Raw genomic sequence first — 19,959 nt, forward strand, 5'->3', positions numbered from 1 at the left:
TCTATTGAAAACTGTCATGTTAAATGCTTACAACTAACCATGCATTTGTGAATAATTGGCTGGATCGAGTCTACAGCATATTGGCACAAGCTGACGTCACCATTGCACTTTTGCTATCCAATCCCGATAAAGCAAAGTTTAGGATTTATTGAACTGACTGGAGAGCAACTTGCTACTTATGCCGTTCTTTTCGCTATGGCGACTCATTGCGATTTCCTCCGAAGAAAATTGGCTGCCTACCACCATATTTACTACGCTGTCCCTCGCACAAATATCCTAATGGTATTCTTCACCGCCGCTTCAATTTGTGGGTTACCAATGATATTAGAGCAAGGCGAAACATTGTGAGTGCAGACAATTGTGTATGCCTCTTTTGCAATGATGGCATAACTCGTGAAACCTTGAGACATGTTATTACAGAGTGCCAAACACTGCGGCCAAACAGAGAAATATTCTTTGCATGACATTGCAAATATCTAGGGATTCTATCGCAAGATGAAAGCTGGGCCCTATTCTGTCACTCACTTCACTGGGCTTCTCCCTCAACTTCTATCTCCCACATGATACTATCACAAAGACTCCAATTCATTGGGGCAGTCCTGGATGCATCCCTGGGAAAAGCCTCGCCACCAGTGGTGAGGGCTCAAGACATTCTGCAGTTGGTGACCAAATTCTGGAATCCCAACGTCTACCGGCCTTCGATTTTCTGAGGTTGCTCGGTCTCATGGCATCCTGCATTGTTCCGGTGCCAGAGGCTCACCTGAGAATGAGATCTCTCCAGTGAGCTCTTGGGACTCAGTGGTCCCAATTGTCAGGAAGGATGTCAGACCTCCTATCCTACAAATCCTGAGGAGAGTCTCACTGAACGTTCAGTGGTGGACCTGTCGGGAGAACATCTTGAAAGGAGAACCATTTTGGCACCATGGGCGGAGATAACAGTAGTGGCGGACACCTCACTTACGGGGTGGGGCACCCATACCAACGATCTGACAATCAGCGGTCGTTGGTCTCTGTCGAAGTCCAAACTACATATCAACCTATTAGTCCTGAGGGCAATCACACTAGCGCTGAAGGCCTATCGGCCATCTGTACGGGGAAAGAATGTCCTAATAATGACGGACAACACAGTGGCCATGTACTACCTCAACAAGAGAGGTGGTGTGGGGTCACTACCACTGTGCAGAGAGGCAATGCAGCTCTGGTTCTGGGCAATACAAGAAGGAATCTGTCAGCAGTTGACCTAGCAGGAGAGAAGAACCCAACGGGCAGACGCTCTGAGCAGGCAGAGCACAGTCTCCAATGAGTGGGAACTACCTCAAGAAGTCCTTCAAGAGATCTTCACCCTTTGGGGAACCCCTCAAGTGGATCGGTTTGTAACCGATGCCAACTGTAATTGCGAGCTGTACTGCTCCAGGGAATTTCCCCCTAGAGGAGCCCTAGGAGATGTTTTTGTGGTGGACTAGGACTTTCCACTCCTGAATGCGTTTCCTCCAGTCCCCGTCATTCCTCATGTAATTGGGAGGTTGAGAGATCCATGATCCTAGTGGCTCCGGATTGGGCCAGGAGAACGTGGTACCCGGAGAGAGGACCTTCTATCACTCGGGGTGAGAACCCTCCAGACCATCGCTCTTCGCCTGCCAAGCCATTACAGAAGGGGGAAGACCATAGGCAAAAGCGGGCATGGTCCCACCCCAAAAGGGGGCAGCCCAGCCCGAAATGCTAGGCACATCCCTGGGGATGCTTGTGGTCTCATGCAGTTCGGGCTGGACTGCCCCTTTTGGGGTGGGACCATGCTTGATTTGCATATGGCCTTTCCCCTTCTGTAATGGCTTGGCAGGCGAAGAACAATGGTCTGGAGGGTTGCCCAGAGCAATGCCAGTGGTTAGGATTCATTCTAAACCTTCCTTCCATGCACACACACACACTCTAATGAAAACTATTCAATTGCCATATAAAATGTGAACTCCCTCCTCCAAATTCTATAAACTGCTTTTGGAGTGTATCAAAGATAAGGACTACGTGGGAGGACACAGTCCATTTGAAGAACAAGTTACTTAACCCTTGGTAAAGTTCTTTCGACTGGATATTCCTCCCACATGTTCCTTATAGCCCGTCCCAACCTACCCCGCAGTAAAATTTCCCTTGCGGTTACAGTCTATGCTCTTTCAGGAGGAGTAACCGTCAGGTACAAGGTAAATCCTTCACTCGTAAAAACAGAACTGAAGCCAATGGGCGCTGCACGTGCTACATATACCTTCGGTGACGTCGACAATCGAGACCGAGGCATTCGAGGGACATCGAGTCAACAGGCATCGACGCACAGCGCCCCATGCTGAAATTTTTTTGCTGAAGCAGCAAAGCTGTTTAATGTAAATATCAAAGATGAGGAATACATGGGAGGAACATCTAGTCGAAAGAACGTTACCAGGGGTAAATAACTTGCTCTTCTGCAGCATGTCGCTTTCACCCGCTTTCAACACGGGAGCGTGCAGACCTTCTTCCGGGCTCCTTTGCGGCTTTGCGGTCACACGCCTGCTTCCCTTCAGGTCCCGGAATGGAGAATGCCACCTTCTCAACCTGCCGAGCACCCTGGACCTCCCTTGGTCTCCCAGCTTCTCCCCAGAACTTCTGTCTCTCCTTCCAACATGGTGGCTTTCTCTGCTCCACCCCACCGGTCTGGGCACTTCGCGTTTGTGAGCTTTCGGACATGAGCCAACATCTTCTCCTGAACTGTTACTCCCAATAGTGCGCTGTCCAGGTTTAAATGTCCCGTGCACAGGTGCTTTGGAAAAGAACTAGACTGCATATTGGGTTTCAAGCTCTTGGTATCTTGTTCAAACTCATGCATCCTCCTCATCTCAGTAGTTGAAGTTCATAGGAGCCATTGGGCACATGGAATTTGAATAGTTCTTCTCAGTGATTTTACATAAAGGGACTTTAGAAGAAAAAGGTGTTGTGTTGGAACTTTGTGTGTTTTGTGTCATAGATGGGTGTTTGACCCGAAAAATATAAAGAAGAGGTTTCTTTACTTCTACAAGGGGGAACAAGCAACTGGCAATATGCCATTAGGGTCTTGAGTATTAGAGGGCCTTGGGAAAGGAGGAGAACGTGTCTCGTCCAATGAGGTCATGTCACCCTGCTAGTTGCCTCCTCCCATGTGATCCTCCCTCATAAGTCACCCCCATGGTCAGGATCAGGTAGCGGCTGCCATCCCCTGGCCACATGGGAGGAGGTCACTGCCTGGGAACCTGTGATGACTCCATTGGTTTTATCACACAGGGTCACACCCTAGAATTCCAGCACAAGTAACCTCACATTCCTCCTGTCCCCAGACAAGAACAGCATCTAGTACAGCTACTAAAGGAGGTTCAAACCATGCTAAACAAAAGGGGAAATGGAAACAGTCCCACTGTGCCTCTGAGGCTCCCGAATGTAACCAGAAGCGTTTTGGTACTGAAGAAGTCAAGAGGGTGTAGACTCATTCTAGACTTGCAACACCCCAGCAAATTCCTCAAGTTCCAAAAAATGAGTAATTTTCACGTTGCAGCATGTGCCCGGCCAGCTGGAGGAAGATGATTGCCTGGCGACCCCCCAAGTTCCTGCGTTTTGTTGTTCAGCAAATACATTACCAGTTGAAAGCCCTGCCATTTGGCCTGAAATTGGCCCCATGTTTGTTCACCAAGTGCTTGGCTCCAGTCGCAGTACACCTGTCTACCAAGGGAATCTGCATCTATCCTTACCTAGAGGATTGACTAATCAGATCTGCTCACACGCACTGGCAGTACAGCACAATGAATGCAAAGACCATCCAGACCCTAACTACTCTGGGATTCTATATAAATTATCAGAAATTCTTTGTAGCGCCATCTCAGAACATTCTATTCCTGGGATCCCGGCTCAACACACTCTTATGTCTAGTGGCTCCTTCAGAAGTGAGGGTTAAGGCCATCCTGGGAAGGGTCCAATGGCTATTGGCAGCTTCCCTTGCAATAGTCCGATCCATCAATTCCCAGATGGGGATGATGTCTGTTATGATGTACTACATCGACTTCCTTTGCTATGTCTCACCAACTCCATTCTTCTTGTTCCCATTCCCTGCCTCATGCCTTTATGCTGTCAGGAGCTTAGAATCTGATAATGTTCTAGATTTGTTATGCATCAGTTTGTACAGTTTGTCAGTTCAAAGAGATGGCTTGATGGGGGTGGATGCAGCCATATGTTACACCACTTATCTTCTTGAATAAATGACTGTAACTTCAATGACTTCTCAACGTAGTGTCCATCATTTCAATGTCCTTATGCATCCATCTAATTCCCTTTTTCAGACTGCAGATGAGGCCCCTTCAAGAGTTTCTGGATGGAGTTGGAAGCAAGTCACAGGCTCATGGAACACCAAGATTTCCCTTACTCAGGCATTCTGTCAGGCCCTACAATGGTGGTCCATTACCCTGCATCTCTTGGAGGGTGCTCCCTTTCAGATCCCTGCGTATCAGGAGGCGGTCATGACTGACGCCTCTTTTGGGGGTTCGAGAGCCCACACAGGACATTCTTACGCCAGAGGCCTCTGGCTTCAGAAAGAGTTGTTGTTGCTCATCAATGTCCTGGAACTGCAGGCAGTTTTCCGGGCTCTCATGTCTTTTTAGCCTTCGCTCCAGGGGAAGGTGTTATGGGTCTTCAGACAACACCACCACCATGTTTTATTTACATCAGGAAACCGGGCACAATGCGCACCCTCGTTCTGTCTCTGGATGCTCAAAATCTGTGGCAGTGGACCATTGCTCAACAGATATTTATCGTCCCATTTCACCTGGCAGGCATTGAAAACACCATCACAGACTCTTTCAGCAGGGAGCTGCGGCCCTGCCATGAATGGTAGCTCTAACAAGCACATGTTTTTCATCTCAAATGAGTGGGATCTCCCTCAAATCCACCTCTTTGTGACAGTGACCAACACCAAGTGCCAGAGATTTGCCATCAGGTATCCTCGGACTTGGAGTTTGGGGGGACACTTTCTAATTTCCTTGGGAGGGCCTCTTCCTGTTATGCATTCCCGCCGATTCCTCGGTTGCTATGAGTGATCAACACACAGTCGTTGCCACTGTAAGATGATCCTCATTGCATCAGCGTGACCCAGGCAGATCTGCTTCTGAGACCTTCTCCATCTATCTGTGGTTCCATCCATCAAACTCCCTCCTCTTCCAGACCTGCTCACCCGAGAAGGAGGGTCAATCCTGCACCATGACCCGGCGCATCTGAGCTTCGCGGCCTGACTCCTGCAGCCCTAGAATTTGGACACTACTCACTTCCTTTGGAATGCAGCAATATTCTAGCCAAGCACAAGTGAAAGCGCTTTACATTGTGGTGCCAGTCATGGAAGATTTCGCCACTGCGCATAACAGCACCACAACTTCTTCTTTACCTGGTCTCACTTGACAAGTCTGCCCATGCCCATGGCTACCTTATCCCGGTACACCTGGGCTCCAGGCAAGCTGTGGTGGCGCATGCTCCTTAAGGAGTTCCTCAAGGAGTTCCTCAAGTACCTCTATAGAACATTCCCTCCGGTAAAGACTCCTTCCTCTATGTGTGAGCTAAATGTGTTGCTGTCAAAACTGATAGGTTTGGGGGCCTCTGTCTGAACCTATACATCGGGCCTCCTTGAAGTTTCTGACATGGAAGACCGCCTTCCTGGTGGCGATCGACTCGGCTAGGCGGGTTGGGGAAATACAGGCTCTCTACTGTAAACCTGCATATTTGTCGTTACACTTGGCTAAGGTGATTCTGCAAACTCGTCCTTCCTTTATGTCAAAGGTCTCATCAGACTTTCATCTAAACAATCCTTTGGTTTTACCAGTTTTCTTTGCAAAACCTTCCTCACCTGCTGAAAGATTGTGTGTGCTTTGAAGTTCTATGTTACACACACACACACAGAGGACTTAAATAAGATTGCTCAGATTTTTGCCAATGTTGGACCCGTGGGACATGGGCATGCCCTGTCTAAGGCTGCCATCTTGAGGTGGCTCTCTGGCTGTATTGCGCATGGCCAAGTCTAGCCAATAGACGGCTACCAGGCCGCTAGAGCCTATTCTACCTAAGCCATTGTAGAGACTATAGCGTTTCCCTCTGGTGTTCTCCTGTTTGACATTTACAGGGCTGCTACGTGGTAGTCTTCCCACACCATCACAAGATCCCACTGTCTATTCCAGGGAAGAGTCTTCCCGGGTCGGTCAAGCAGTGCTTTGCAACCTGTTTGCATGAGGAGTGTCTGTACTAGAGTTAAGTTTATTGCTTCTGTGAGCCTGTGGTTGTGTATATGTACTGCTGTGTAATCCTATTCATGAGCATGTGAATCCATGTAAGACCTCATGCTGGAGGAGGAACATGTTACTTGTTACTCCTGTTCTCCAGCATGGGTCATTACATGGATTCACCCCCCCCCCCCCTCACCCTCCATCCCCTCACTGGCTCTTCTTGGTTCCTAATGCCACTTACGTACGCAACCAAATCTGAAAATGGCCGCCAGGGCTGGAGCTCGGGAGGGCGAATGTCATTGGCTGGGGCAGTATGACCCAAAGTGACTGTAAAGGGCTACAGAAGCGACGGGCCATACGTAAGAAAAGAATTTAAGGCTTCGTCATCATCTTAAACTGAAGAAGGGGAATATTATCTAAGGGTGAGGCCGATTCAAGGCGCCTGACAGCTACTACGGCATCAGTAGCACTAATAAGATGAAGAGTCAAGTTGAAAAGCCACAGAAGTGGCCTTGGATGATGGTATACCTGGCAGAGAAAAGCTAGCAGGGCCAGCAGATTTGTTAATGTTATTTCTGATGACTTCAATCTTATTAATAACGATAGCTAGATAGATCATCGCACTACTTTTGGGAGGCCGACCTGGCCGGTGCAGCTCTAGGGCCGCAAACATCTTTTACCATCTGAAACAATTGTTTCAGGGTGTTAGCCAACTGGATGGTAACCCCATAATAAGACTGCTCTGCCACCTTAATGACTATATAAGAAGCAATTCCTGCAGAAAGCAAGCTTTTAGCATTGCGTACTTGCTGTCATGCCACTTTTTTATTTTTATTTTTTATTTATATATTTATATAGCGCTAAAGCCCGCAGGCATCGGAGCGCTTACAAAGAGACGGGACATATAGTGGCAGAGGACAAGACAAAGTGAAGTTACGTGTAGTGAAAACCTCGCAGGTGCTGAAAATGTATTAAATCAAGGTCTAACAGTAGTGTTTTTAAATTCTTTCTGAATTGGATATAGTTAGTTTAAAGCTTCAAAGATGGAGGTAATTCATTCCATTTTTGGATGCTTCTGGTAGGGAAGGCTCTGCCAAGGCCATTTGCCTTTTTTGTTGGAATGATTTGTAGAAGGCCTTTGTTAGATGATCTTAAGCATCTGGTGGATGTATGCCATTTAAACTGTTTCTTAAGGTATTCTGGGACTTCCCATATAGGCATCGATGGACTATGGTTAGGGATTTAAATGTGATTCTCTCTTGCATGGCCAGCCAATGTAGCTCTTTTCTATCACCAGTGATATGGTCTCTTCTTGACCTGCCTGTGATTGTTCTAATAGCGTTATTTTTAATAACCTGGCATTGCTTCAAACATTTACTGCTAGCTCCAAGGAGCAGGGAGTCGCCATAGTCAAGTCTTGATAGTATAGTTGGCCTGGCTATAGTAGTGCTGTTCTTCTGGTTGAGCAGGGGTCTGATTTTTTTTTTTTTTTTTTAAGAGCCTCTGGTGGTACTGACAATTTCTTTTTAGATAGGCTGTGTGAGCCTCGGCACCTAATGAGGCTTGCAAGTAAACTCAGTGTCTTTACTTTTTCAGATATTGGGATGGGAGTGTTTTTGATGTTGAATGAGGAGTAAGAGGGGTTTAGTTGTTTTCTGGCGTGTGGTGAACCAAAAATCATTAGCTCGGTCTTTGTGCCATTGAGGCACATCCAATTGTCCTTCATCCAGCTTTCGATGAATTTGTATATAGTTGATAATTTCTCGCTGTCTTGTTTGTAATCCCCGCAGAGGTCGAAGACCAGCTGGGTATCGTCAGCGAAGTTTGTAAAGAATATTCCCATTTGGGACAACATGGTGCAAAGGCATTGCATGTACAAGTTAAACAGTAGCGGAGAGAAGCTAGCACCCTGTGGTACTCAGCAGTTCACAGATTTAGTGTTGGAAGCCTCGTTTCCCCAGACAACCCTGGATTGCCTGTCTTGGAGGAATGAGGATATCCATTTCGTTGCCCCTGGTGAACAATTTCATGACAGTTCTAGGGCCTCTTGGAGCCTTTTATGATCAAGCAGATCGAAGGCTGCCGAGAGGTCCAATAGGATCAGTAACCCTGCTTTACCCTTGTCCAGAATGCCTAGCATCTCGGTCTGAAGATCTAAAAGAGCCGATTCTGTGCTATGACCTGTCCTGAAGCCGGATTGTTGGGGGTGTAGTAGGTTATTCTCGTCCACGTTGCTTTGGAGTTGTTCCGTGGCTACTTTGTCTAGTATTTTCAGCAGAAAGTTGCAATTTGTCATTGGTCTCAAGTTTGCGGGGTCCAGTTGGTCGAGTTCTGTTTTTTTTGGCAGGGGAGTGACTGTGACTGTTTTGATTAAGGTAGGTACAGTTTGCTCCTTAAATGAGGCATTTACCATTCGTCTGAAGAATGGGGCAAAGATGTCTGGGTTTTCTAGGATTAATTTGGGTGATAGTACGTTCTCTGAGCATGAAGTGCATCTCATGCTTGAGAGCGTGTTCTGCATTTCTTCGAGTGTAATGGGCCTGAATTGAAATCTCGAGTTTTCTAATTCAGTCGTCTTCTCAGTAAATTTGTTCTTTATTGGCGGACAATTTGTTTGGCAATTAAGAATAGTCTCTCGGGCTTTGACGATTTTATTTTGAAAGGCCGTTTGGACTTTCTCAGTCTGATTCTGTAGGCAGGAAGGATGAGGCGAGTGCCTTGGGTTTGTCTATAGACTTGAGAATCTGGAATAACTTTCCGGTTGAATTGGCTGCGGTCGGCATTCTTCCATTTTGTTTTGTTTGTTTCTGTGGGTTCCTTTAGCCATTTCCGTTCGAGGTTCCGTTTTTCTTTTTTGAGTTCAATAGTTTCAGCATTGAACCATTGTTGGTGATTTGTGTTGAGCCTCACTTTTTTTTTTTTTAGGGGGGCTTGGAGGTCGAGTAATTTATTAATTTCTAGATTGTATGTCAGTATGATATGTTCGCAGGAATCGTCATCTTTAGTATTGGTCATGATTTTGTTCAATCCTTCTGGTAGCATAGGTCTGGTGATTTTTTTCAGGTGCTTCAAATCAAGCCACTTGATTTCAACCTTACGCACTCTAGCTCAATGGCATGCAGTTCTGGTGTAAACCAGGGACCTGAAGGCAGACCAAACTTCCTGGCCAACTTAAGTGGCGCCAAGGCATCAGCAGCCTCAGAACAGGCTGTCGCACATCATAACCGCAGTGGCTGGGTTAAGGAGCCAGCAGCCAGGGACTGATATTTTGCGCTAACTAGCTGGGCAGCACAGAAGAATCAACTCGATTCCAGTTTCTGCTTGGAGTGTGTTGAGGCACTACCCTCGCAGCCGAAGTAGGTAATGATTATCTAAAAGGAATTGAATGATGATATTTCCAAACTAACTCCTGAGTGGCAGAGATATAACAGAGCTGCGAAGAGACAAACACAAGATCCAGTGTATGCCATTTAATATGTGTTGGTTGGATAACTGAGACAAAGATAGGCTATCCAAGCAGGAGAAAATGGAGGAAACTAACCTGTAATCCTTGGCATCAGCCCAGAAATGAAAATCCCCTAAAACACATAAAATATGTGACGGTGCCAGGGTAAACATAATAGGGAAAAAAAGCTTTTTCTAATACAGATAAACTAGGACGATAAACAATCAGTAAATGTACTGTAAAATATGGAATTACCGATAATTTCACCAGGGTGGACTACACATTTATGATAACTTCTAAAAATGAGAGCAACTGCCCCACCTGGGTGTTTAGCAGTACGGTCAACATGCAGAATGAAACATCCAGATAATAGAGTATGGACTATGTCTGGACCTGACAAGGGAGTAAGTGGCCAGCCAAAGTACAGCTAGTCTGCGCTAGGTGCAAACAGTGGTCTCAGTACCCCAGCTCTCTCTCCGATCTCTTCAGGGTGTCCGTATCAGTGGTCAACGACCTGTCCTGGTGGGCAGACCGCGACAGTCTTTTGTAGGTGTAACCCTTCTGGCCTCCTTGGTCTCAGACCTGAGTGTTCATGGATGCATTGCTGAACGGTTGGGGTGCTCACTTGCAGTTTCGTGCCTCTGCAGCCCTCTTCTTTGTCCCAGTACTTTGGGCAAATCATCTTTTCTCATGGAAATATTACCAAATTAATTTATTTCCTTAATTATGTTCCCCAAAGGAGCATTACAGGGTAATTATGGTTTTCAGAATCTAAATTAATATTTAAAGACTTGTATTTATTATTCCCCTGGAGGTCATAGGAGCTTTCATGACTTTAAAAAGGATTTTCTTACTGCATAACTTGTTGTGATTGTTTTCACCCACATTCAGATAGCTTTTTATTCTCCAAGCTAACTATTTCTGACAGCAAGCCAACTATTTCTGACAGCAAGCCATTACATCTTCTGGTATTCCTGATATTTCCTTCTTTAAGGAAGACAAATACTGCATCTCACCCCAGAGTCCTCCCATAGGGTAATATTGGGTGAACAGCCCTTGTCCTTAAACTCCCTCTGGCCTTGCCTAAGGTCGTCAAAACTGGTTCATGGATCCTGTCCTAAGACCTACCTTTATAACAGGGTAGAGTGGGACTCCGCATATTTGAAGTAAATACTTACATTGCTTTAAGGAGCGTTTAAATCACCCCCACTGCATCAATTCTGAAATACCGTCCCTAGAGAAAACCCTAGTGGAATTTGTGACTTTTGGGCACAAGGCCCCTTACATCGAGGGGCTGGACTTTCTAAAACAGAGGGAACTGGCTTGTGATTATTCTATCTAATCTGTTTCTCCTGCATTTATTTAGTTACCTGTTGGCTACTAGTAAGAGATATCTATAAAGGTGAATATGTATATATGTGATATATGGTTTTTGATTACTTTACTTGCCTGTGATATTTTTATGCTTGCTGTGTATGTGCTTGGTGTGTTTAGAAATACCAAATAAATATTTGTATTTCATACACCTAAGTTGTATTTCATATACCTAACTTGTATTGTTGGTTGTGTTCTGTGTGGATGCATTGTAGCCCTAGACCACTCTCACTTTTCCTGAGGCTAAGTCTTGACTGTTCATTCAGCTACCTTGATTGGATTTTGGCTAACCTCTCAGTGCCTTCCTTGTTTACCACAAATAGGATGGCCTCGTAAAATCTCGCCGCCGGGGGTGATTTTAGAAATCCATCTTAAAAGCCACATTAAAATATGAAGAATGGGATTAATGTGGTCTTGACATTTACTGCCTGATTCATGGAATTATTTGCGTGAAGAACGCAAATTTGCGCACTTTTCTGCCCGAAAATCCCCATACTTAAACAAGGATTTTCAGGCAGAAAGGCACGCAAATCTGCGTTTTTGGCACAAATAATTCTACAAATCAGGCAGTTAATATATTATGTAGACATCTGATTTTATTGGTGAAATGAACGGTAGCAGGGCCCTACAGTGAAATGGTATACCAGCCATTTTTCTAAATAGGTAGTAAACATACATCCAGCTAAAATACTACCACTTCAAGATCTTATATGCAGCCCTGAAAGCAGACACGGTTGAGCTACACAAAAATTAGAATGTGTAACGTTTTTGCAATTAGCACTCAACGTAGTGTTCTCAGCCCATCAGGTGGTGTGAAACACAAACAGAATCTGCAAGTGACCTCCAGCGTTCTCCTGGACACCCAAAGATCAGCCCTGGGTCCCACCTTTTTTCTTTTTTTCCTTGCCTGTCACCCCCACCGCTCCTTGCTCAATTACACTTTACTGTTCGACCCGGTGCCTCTTCCTCACAGATGCCCACGTTCCCTCACCCCAGCAGGACAGCCTGTTTTTTTAATTTGTATTTTGTCTGGAAATTTGCCCTGAGCACTTGGCAATTCCCTTTCTTTCCTCTGGCCCACCTTAGGCTGGACTGGAATGTCATTTTTGGCCATGTATGTCTGGGAACACAGATGTGATTTCTTAAATAATCTCTACTGAAAGTCCATTCTTTGTAAATCTATCCTCTACATATCTGCAATTTAATATTCTGTACTACAAGCGAGCTAATAAAACTCAGCAATCCCCCTTGAACTGCAGGAATTTCAAACTGTATCATGCATGCACTGTAGCTCCCTTGAATCACACATAATGTTAAAACATGTTGCGTTTAACAAAATATCTTCTGAAGGGTATGTTCTTGATAGCTCTTTGTCTCAATATATCATCATCATCTTTTATTTCTTTGATATTGTCTGTCCCCAGGATTGGAGCCAGAAATCCAGAAGCTAATAGCCAAACACAAACAAGAGATAAAAAAACTGAAGGCTCTTCACGAAGCCGAGCTTTTGCAGTCAGATGAGCGAGCTGCCCAGCGATATGTGCGTCAAACCGAAGAGCTTCGGGAGAACTTGGAGCGGGAGAAGGAAGAGCTGAGTCAGCGGGAGAGGGAGCTGGCCAAGCAAAGGTATGCCTACATTTCGGGTGAAGATGAATAAATGCTAAGCATAGGGGAAATGGTATGCCAACATGTGGTGGGAAACCAAGGTATGCATACTGATGGTGGACAGGTAATCTATGGCTAAATTTATGATGTACACTGAGGAAAACCATTATGAGGATGAGAGAAGAAAGGGTTTATCAGACTTGGGTTGAGACTGGTCCACCAATAGAAGGAGGGGACAAGTTATGCCTGCATTTGAAGTTGAAGGTAGAGGCACTTGTCAGCATTTGTGATTGAAGCCAGAGGTAATATTAGGTCAGAAATGCATGTTTGCCTCCTTTTGACAGGCTAAAACACATGTTTTAATGTGCTGCTTACTATATGGATATGATTGTATTTTCCATATTTCATTCCGGATACTCAACCAAAGTATCCGTTAAATGCAGCTATTTACTTTTTAATTGATTGCACAGCAGTGAGGTTACTTAACTGCCAAGGTAGCCATACGCTTCTGTGTGTTTCTGGGGCCCTATGACCATGCCATTTTATTTGTGGTCCATCTTCCATTTGGTAAATTGATGCAGTGGTATGTTCCCGAGATGAAACAAGACTCATCAGAGCAGCCAGGGAATGAGGCGAGGAAAGCCAAAGGAGACTATTCAAGTGTTAAGAAGACTTTGGTGTAAAGGTTCAAACAAGAGTGATTAGACAACGCTGTTTTCAGATGGAAACATATATTCTGTTCTTGTGATGAGGAAATTGTTTTCTTATAATATTACCAACACTAGTGTTATTATAGTACAGTGGTGGCTTCCGAAAATTGCAGACAATTACCAGGTACTGTTATTACCAACTAAATGGACATTGAGCTATTTGAAATGTCATCTGCACATTATCAGTCTTGTAGGATTGACCTCTGTCTTAACACGATCAGACGTTCCCCCCCCCCTCCCTACCTAATATTTCTCTTGATCGTCCCTTCATCTCTCATTATTTTTAACATTTCTTTTGTACCAAGGCCGTTGTTGGACTGGGACATAAAATTTGTTTGGGCACCAATGAAAATATTTCTCATAATCGAAAATGAGTTGCAAATGGTGCATTTTAAAGAATAATACTAGTCAAAGGCACTTTCTGTGCAGTGGCATAACTCTTCAAATTGGCCAACATTGACCACAAAAAATCCACTTTCACCCAAAAAAACGGGCCCAAATGAGCATATTGAGCCTGCACTTTGGGGATTGCCTTATGGCCATGCTAAGCTTGACCAAGGCTATCAATCATAAGAAGGTTTCCATCTGTTTCAGAAGAGATCTGTCTTTGGTTTATTATTGGTTTTAGCCAACTTGGGTGTACCTAGGCCTCAATGTCAATGGCACTTCTTGCCCTCTATCGGAAATGCCTAGTGAGGGGAACATATATTTACAATGTAACTTTATTTTCACGCGTATGGAGATGTGGTCTGCTGGCCATTATTTTGGCTGATTAACTAAGTCTGAGGGTTTTCTTCCCTGCTTCATTGCATTGTGTAATATCGAGCAGATTACTTGATCCTGTGAAATGGAATGATTAGAAACCGGCTAGTCACCAGTACTAGGCACAGAGAAACAGCGCAGTTGAGTGAGAAAAATATGAATAACTGGAACTGAAACGTTGGTGGTTGATCACTCAACATAATATAGATTGAGTATTGGCCACAGAGAGATGGGCATAGTCTACTTGGAGAATGTCTGACTTCCTGCTGTGACGGAGCAAACGTTGCATTACTAATGTATGCGGACCCACATGCATCATCGTATGCAAGCCCTGATATGGTGTAGGAACCTTTGCAATGCTAACACGCTCATTGGGTTTTCAAGGATTTGGTTGGTTTTGTGCCTAATGGGTTTTCAACCACCCAACACTCTTAACCCGCTGTAGAGTTCTCAGATGGCAGGAAAATTCCTCTCACTGTGAGGCAATTAAACTCTAGTTTCACTCATATGAAATGTGACCGGCACTGAGCAAGAGGGCAGTTAAGGTGTGAGGTATCCTGCAACCGTTTTTTCAACTATTTTGTTAACAATGTAATTATATATGATAAAGGAACATGTATTTGGGGGGTTTTCAGAACAGCTACTGGTGTTGGGTTTTAGGACGTCAAACTTGTTGAACCTCCAAAGGTTTACCATAAATGAGATGAGACTGAGCAGTGAGGCTTAAACTAAGGTAGTTGGAAGTTCAGTGTAAAGTACAGTCAACGTACACAAGAGTTCGTCAAACAGATTGTCAACCGCTGCAATGCACACATTGATACAATGATTTAAAGTACAGAAAAACATGTTAGGACTATTATTACAGGTTTTTATAAGATTGAGGTAGTGCAAATAAACAGTTACTAATCTGAATGAGTCCACCCCTGAGCTGGTTACACATGTTCAGTTAAATGACCAGGTTTTGGCTACTTTGGGGGAATTTTGTTATTCAAAGTTCTCCATAGTGGCCTCAATGTAGTAATTGTTGCTTTAGTCAGTGACACTTTTCGTAATACGTTCAAAGAGGGAATTTACCAATCTTAGTTCTCTAGAGGAATCTCAGACTGGATTCCAATACTCTGGTTCCACCAACAAAGCTAAGCCAACGGTAGCTACAGGGAACTACGTTATGTCCAGTGCTAACAAATGAGATCAGTCTTACACAGAAACATCTATGCAAACCAGCGCCTTGTACCACTTGAAATCCTATTATCTGTATCATACGTTCAAAATATTTTGAACGCCTGATGCAGATAATAGGATTTTTTTCTTGTAACACAGCCAAGTAATTTAGAGCTTTTTTGGTTCTCAACATACTGAGTTTGCCATAAAATGGTTGTATTCCATATGAAGATGTTGGCTAGTCTGTAACATTAGATATTTCCCGGATGAAAGATCCAAAATGTATAAGTTTATATCTGTCCTCTTGGAAAAAACATGCTTTATTTCTTCTAATTCGTAACATTTTACTGAACTTCTGTTTTTGTTTAATATCAAACCTAATTTTATACAAAATAAGTTGCATATGTAGTCATTTGCAGCACTTGGCGTTGATTGTTATCACAAGAACTGGCCTCTACCGCAGGTGGATCCTGTGGGATTGGTTGATATTGACTTTTTTCTTTGTGGTGCAATACAAAGAAACTGGCTGAATTGTTTTGATATATTCCAGAAAGTGATTATCATTTGTAGCGTTTAAAAGTGGTGCCCACTTTTCCAACTTTTTTGTGAATTGGTAAACCAACCACTTGAATGCAGCATGAGCGAATTTAAATAGAGGCAAGGTTGTAAAATAATGCCTGGCAGGCTAGCTGGCTGAAATGAGACATTCACATTAAGCACAACACTTTAGGAGTGCAATTGTCTGTCCTTTATAAAGTCCATTTGCAGAGGCTTCTGGGGCAGTCTTCCAGCCTTCCTGCATTATAAAAAATACAAGGTGCAAGGTATAGTGCACCCCAAAAAGTGTGGAATAAAGGTATCACTCCCACCAGCTTCTTCGAGCCTCACTATGTATGGGGAAATACCCTTACAGCCCAAATCAAAGGTGAACCTGATTTTCCTGCACTTCTTCTATCCATTTGGGAAATGTTGGAACACAGTGTTGACTTAAACAGGGTACATGTCTTCCTGCACTGGTAGCTTAAGGAATTGAGAATGCCCCCAACATGGAATGCCCCTCGAGTTCCAACGACGATTATGCTTGTCCTTATTGCATAGACTTGCATAATAGCCTGGCCGTTAAGGCGTAGCAAGGGAGTGAGATTACAGAGGACATCAATCTCAAATATCAAGTCAGGGTTACAAAGAGTTGCCAGATATGCTTTGGTAAATGTAGTATTGGGGGTTCTGGAAACAGGTACACTTAGCAGATACGACTCTAGAGGCAGGCATCTATAAAAGGAAGTTGCTTTATTAAGTTACAGGGCACGTTGGGAAGAAAGGGGCAGGAGATAATTAATTTACATCCTCTCTTGTCAGATCTCCCATCCTGAATCCCAACTGACAGTCGTGGAACCTTTAGGTCCTGTAAAATTCCAGGCTACCTCATAACATTATATTGCCTGCATTGGTGCACACAATACAAGCAGATGCTACACATCCTCTCGCCTTTCAATTTCACGCACAAACACGATTCACAAACTAGATTTCTGAACTACCAAAATCAACATACACTGTAGACCAACCAGACAAACCAACAACATTCACAGCCCAAACATTCACAGCCCTCATAGCGTATTCCACATTCACGTATCTAACGTTTTGCATCCATCCTAAAAAACTAATCCACCACTTACCCCTGGACTGCCACTCCCGGGTCTTACAGCTGCCACCTGCAAGCACATAACCATACTGACCACACTCAACAACCATCTCATCGAATACACCTTTCACTCTATCTGCCACACAGAGACTCAGGCCTGCCATGCCTGCAGCACAAACATAATCACCCAAGAAACACTACTAACAATCAGCATACCAATTATCTCAAACCCCATGCATGTAGGAAATAAAGAAAAGATACAAACAAAAAAAAAGAACACATGAAAACAACGTGCCTGAATAGAAACCGCACTTGAGAAAAGAAAATACACTGTGACAGAAAGTTGATCAAACTGTCTAAGTGTGATGATCTTTAAAACAAAGTAGAATGCATTCTACTTCAAAACAGATGTAGACTCATAACCGGTTACACGTCTATCACTTGCATTCATATACCTACATAATACATTCTATGGATAACGCCCTTAAATTGCATGGATAACGCCCTTACATTTCATATAACATCTGGGCCTCACATTTATTTTGGTTATTAATTCATCAAATACTATATGCACCAATTGGATAAACTATTAACTTCATACCGTGAACTCATCCGTGCTCACACATTACTTCATGTCACCTCGCATTCATCCGGGTATCGCAGGATTCATCCGGGCATCACAAGATTCATCCGGGCATCACACAGGTACTTACACCCTGTCATCATATAATTTAATCCGGGCATCACAAAATTCATCCGGGCATCACAGCGGGTACTTCCACCCTATTGTCATATAATCCATCCGGACATCACAAACTTAATCCGGGCATCGCAACGGGTACTTCCACCATATCATCATAAAATTCATCCGGCATCCATGTAATTCATCTGGGCATCGCACGGGTACTTACAGCCTATCATATAATTTCATCTGGGCATCACAAAATTCATCCAGAAAAAACAAACGTTCACTCATTGTACAATATCAACTCATTCCATCAACACATTTTGTGCTCTCAGTATGCAATATATTCTGTATTCCATAAATGTACTAACAACCCAGCACACACTATATCATTCATCTCATACATCCGTTGATGCTTTCAGCAATATCATTTTATATGAAAAATCATTTCATTCCATAAATACCCCAAATTTATGGAAACACGCGTAACGCCCTTGCATAGTATCTCACATTTGGGCCGCTAATATACTTGGGTTTACTATTCATCCAACACTGTATGTATTCATATACATCCATATCCACTCTCCATAAGTACACAACAACTAGGACTAACCTCCAATTCAGACTTTAAACCCTTCAATGTAATTGTGCACCCATATGCACTATTTAATTACATAGCACAAATCCATCAAAATAAATGTGTGCCTATATCCATCCGAATAATTGTGCAACCAAATGCACTATTTGATTTTGATTACATATATTGGTTGCACAACACCATTTTTGTACACCCATATGCACTAATGTATTCATCTATTGGCTGCATAACACCAATCTATCGCACCCCTTGCATTTCATTCACCTCATGTCATCATATAACTTCATCCAGGCTTCACCACCTAACTCCTATCATGTGCCCATTACACCATATAATATAACATTTCCTTACTTGTCACGCCATATTTCATTCACGCTATTGAACATACAATGTTACTACTCATACAATATTATAAAAACATTTCATATTATTTGCTGCATTTATCAACGTATTCACAATACCAAATCAACACATTACAAATATCAATTGTTCTAGGAGTGCATTAAATTTCATAAATTCAACTATCGCATTTTCCTATAAGTCCATGGTGCCTAAAAGTCCATGGTGGTGCTCCTAATCCATAGAGCATGACACCAATAATTATAAACCTGCAAATCCTCAATGTTAATAAACTTGCATAGCATTATCAAAATCCATGTTACTCTGCACATTGACACCATACCATTCAAAATTCTATTTTGCATTCTTATCTCATTCACACCAATCAGTCTGTACCTTCCCAACCAGGCACAGCACTCAAACATATCGGCACAACGTTATATCCCAATATAACAGCCGCATCAAACTATGGTACATTTCAATATATTATAATACAAAACTTGCTGTGCACTTTAAATCCATTTGCTTGAAATGACTTTGCACTTTCACCGCCATGCGCAGGACTTCATCATATTTGCACAACATTACAATAATGTCACTAGCACTATTGAACATTTTCTAACCGGTAATAAATTGTATGCATAAAATAGCAATTCATATATTTCATATTTGCACAACATTACAATAATGTCACTAGCACTATTTAACATTTTCCAACCGGTTATACATTGTATGCATAAAATAGCAATTTATATATTTTATTTCATTGTAAACAGCATCACATTTGCATTTCATTACAACCAGCACATTAAGTATTACATGGCCTGCTGTAGAGGCCATGTAGTTATGGTTAAATTGCTAATCCCATAGGAATAGCACTTTTTGCGCGGCTTATATCTTCGCTCCCCCTGGACAAATCCTCACCATACTTGGCAAAAAAAATATATATGGCCCAACCTGAATTTTTTTGCAAAGTTTGGTGAGGTTTGGTGAAGGGGGGCAAAGTTATAGGGGGGGTCCTGAAATTTCTTTTTTTCCCACTAACATAATGGGAAAAAACTTTGCTCACGCCTACAGCCCAAACCGCTGGACGGATTTTCACCAAATTTGCGTCAGACGCGGTGGCTTGGTCCCGAAAGCGTGCTTTTGTTAATTTGGTGTAAATCCATCCAGTAGTTTTTTATTTAAACGACCAAAACGTAAGGCAAAAAAATGAATGATATCCATGTCGGCTCCACGGACACACTTCCCTGTTCGCTCCGCGGACAGGACACCGATTGGCCAATAGATTTGCGCCATATCCGCGGACACACAACTTGTTCGCTGATTGGTTGGCGTGAAGCGTGTCAGATTTTTGGAAATGCCCATCATTTTGGATTTGCGGACATCG

General features: G+C 43.4%; 1 protein-coding gene across 3 annotated transcripts in view; it reads left to right on the forward strand.

The window, feature by feature from the left end:
• CEP131 (centrosomal protein 131) overlaps nucleotides 1-19,959 on the forward strand; it is a 1,227,592-nt gene that overhangs the window by 792,845 nt on the left and 414,788 nt on the right. For all 3 annotated transcript variants that reach the window (XM_069655164.1, XM_069655163.1, XM_069655162.1), the window contains one exon: nucleotides 12,492-12,693. In XM_069655164.1, the coding sequence (XP_069511265.1) occupies nucleotides 12,492-12,693 (202 nt within the window). The remainder of the gene's footprint in view (nucleotides 1-12,491; nucleotides 12,694-19,959) is intronic.

This window comes from Ambystoma mexicanum, chromosome 3q (assembly GCF_040938575.1).
Source record: "Ambystoma mexicanum isolate Mex_15411 chromosome 3q, UKY_AmexF1_1, whole genome shotgun sequence".
Classification (NCBI taxonomy): Eukaryota; Metazoa; Chordata; class Amphibia; order Caudata; family Ambystomatidae; genus Ambystoma; species Ambystoma mexicanum.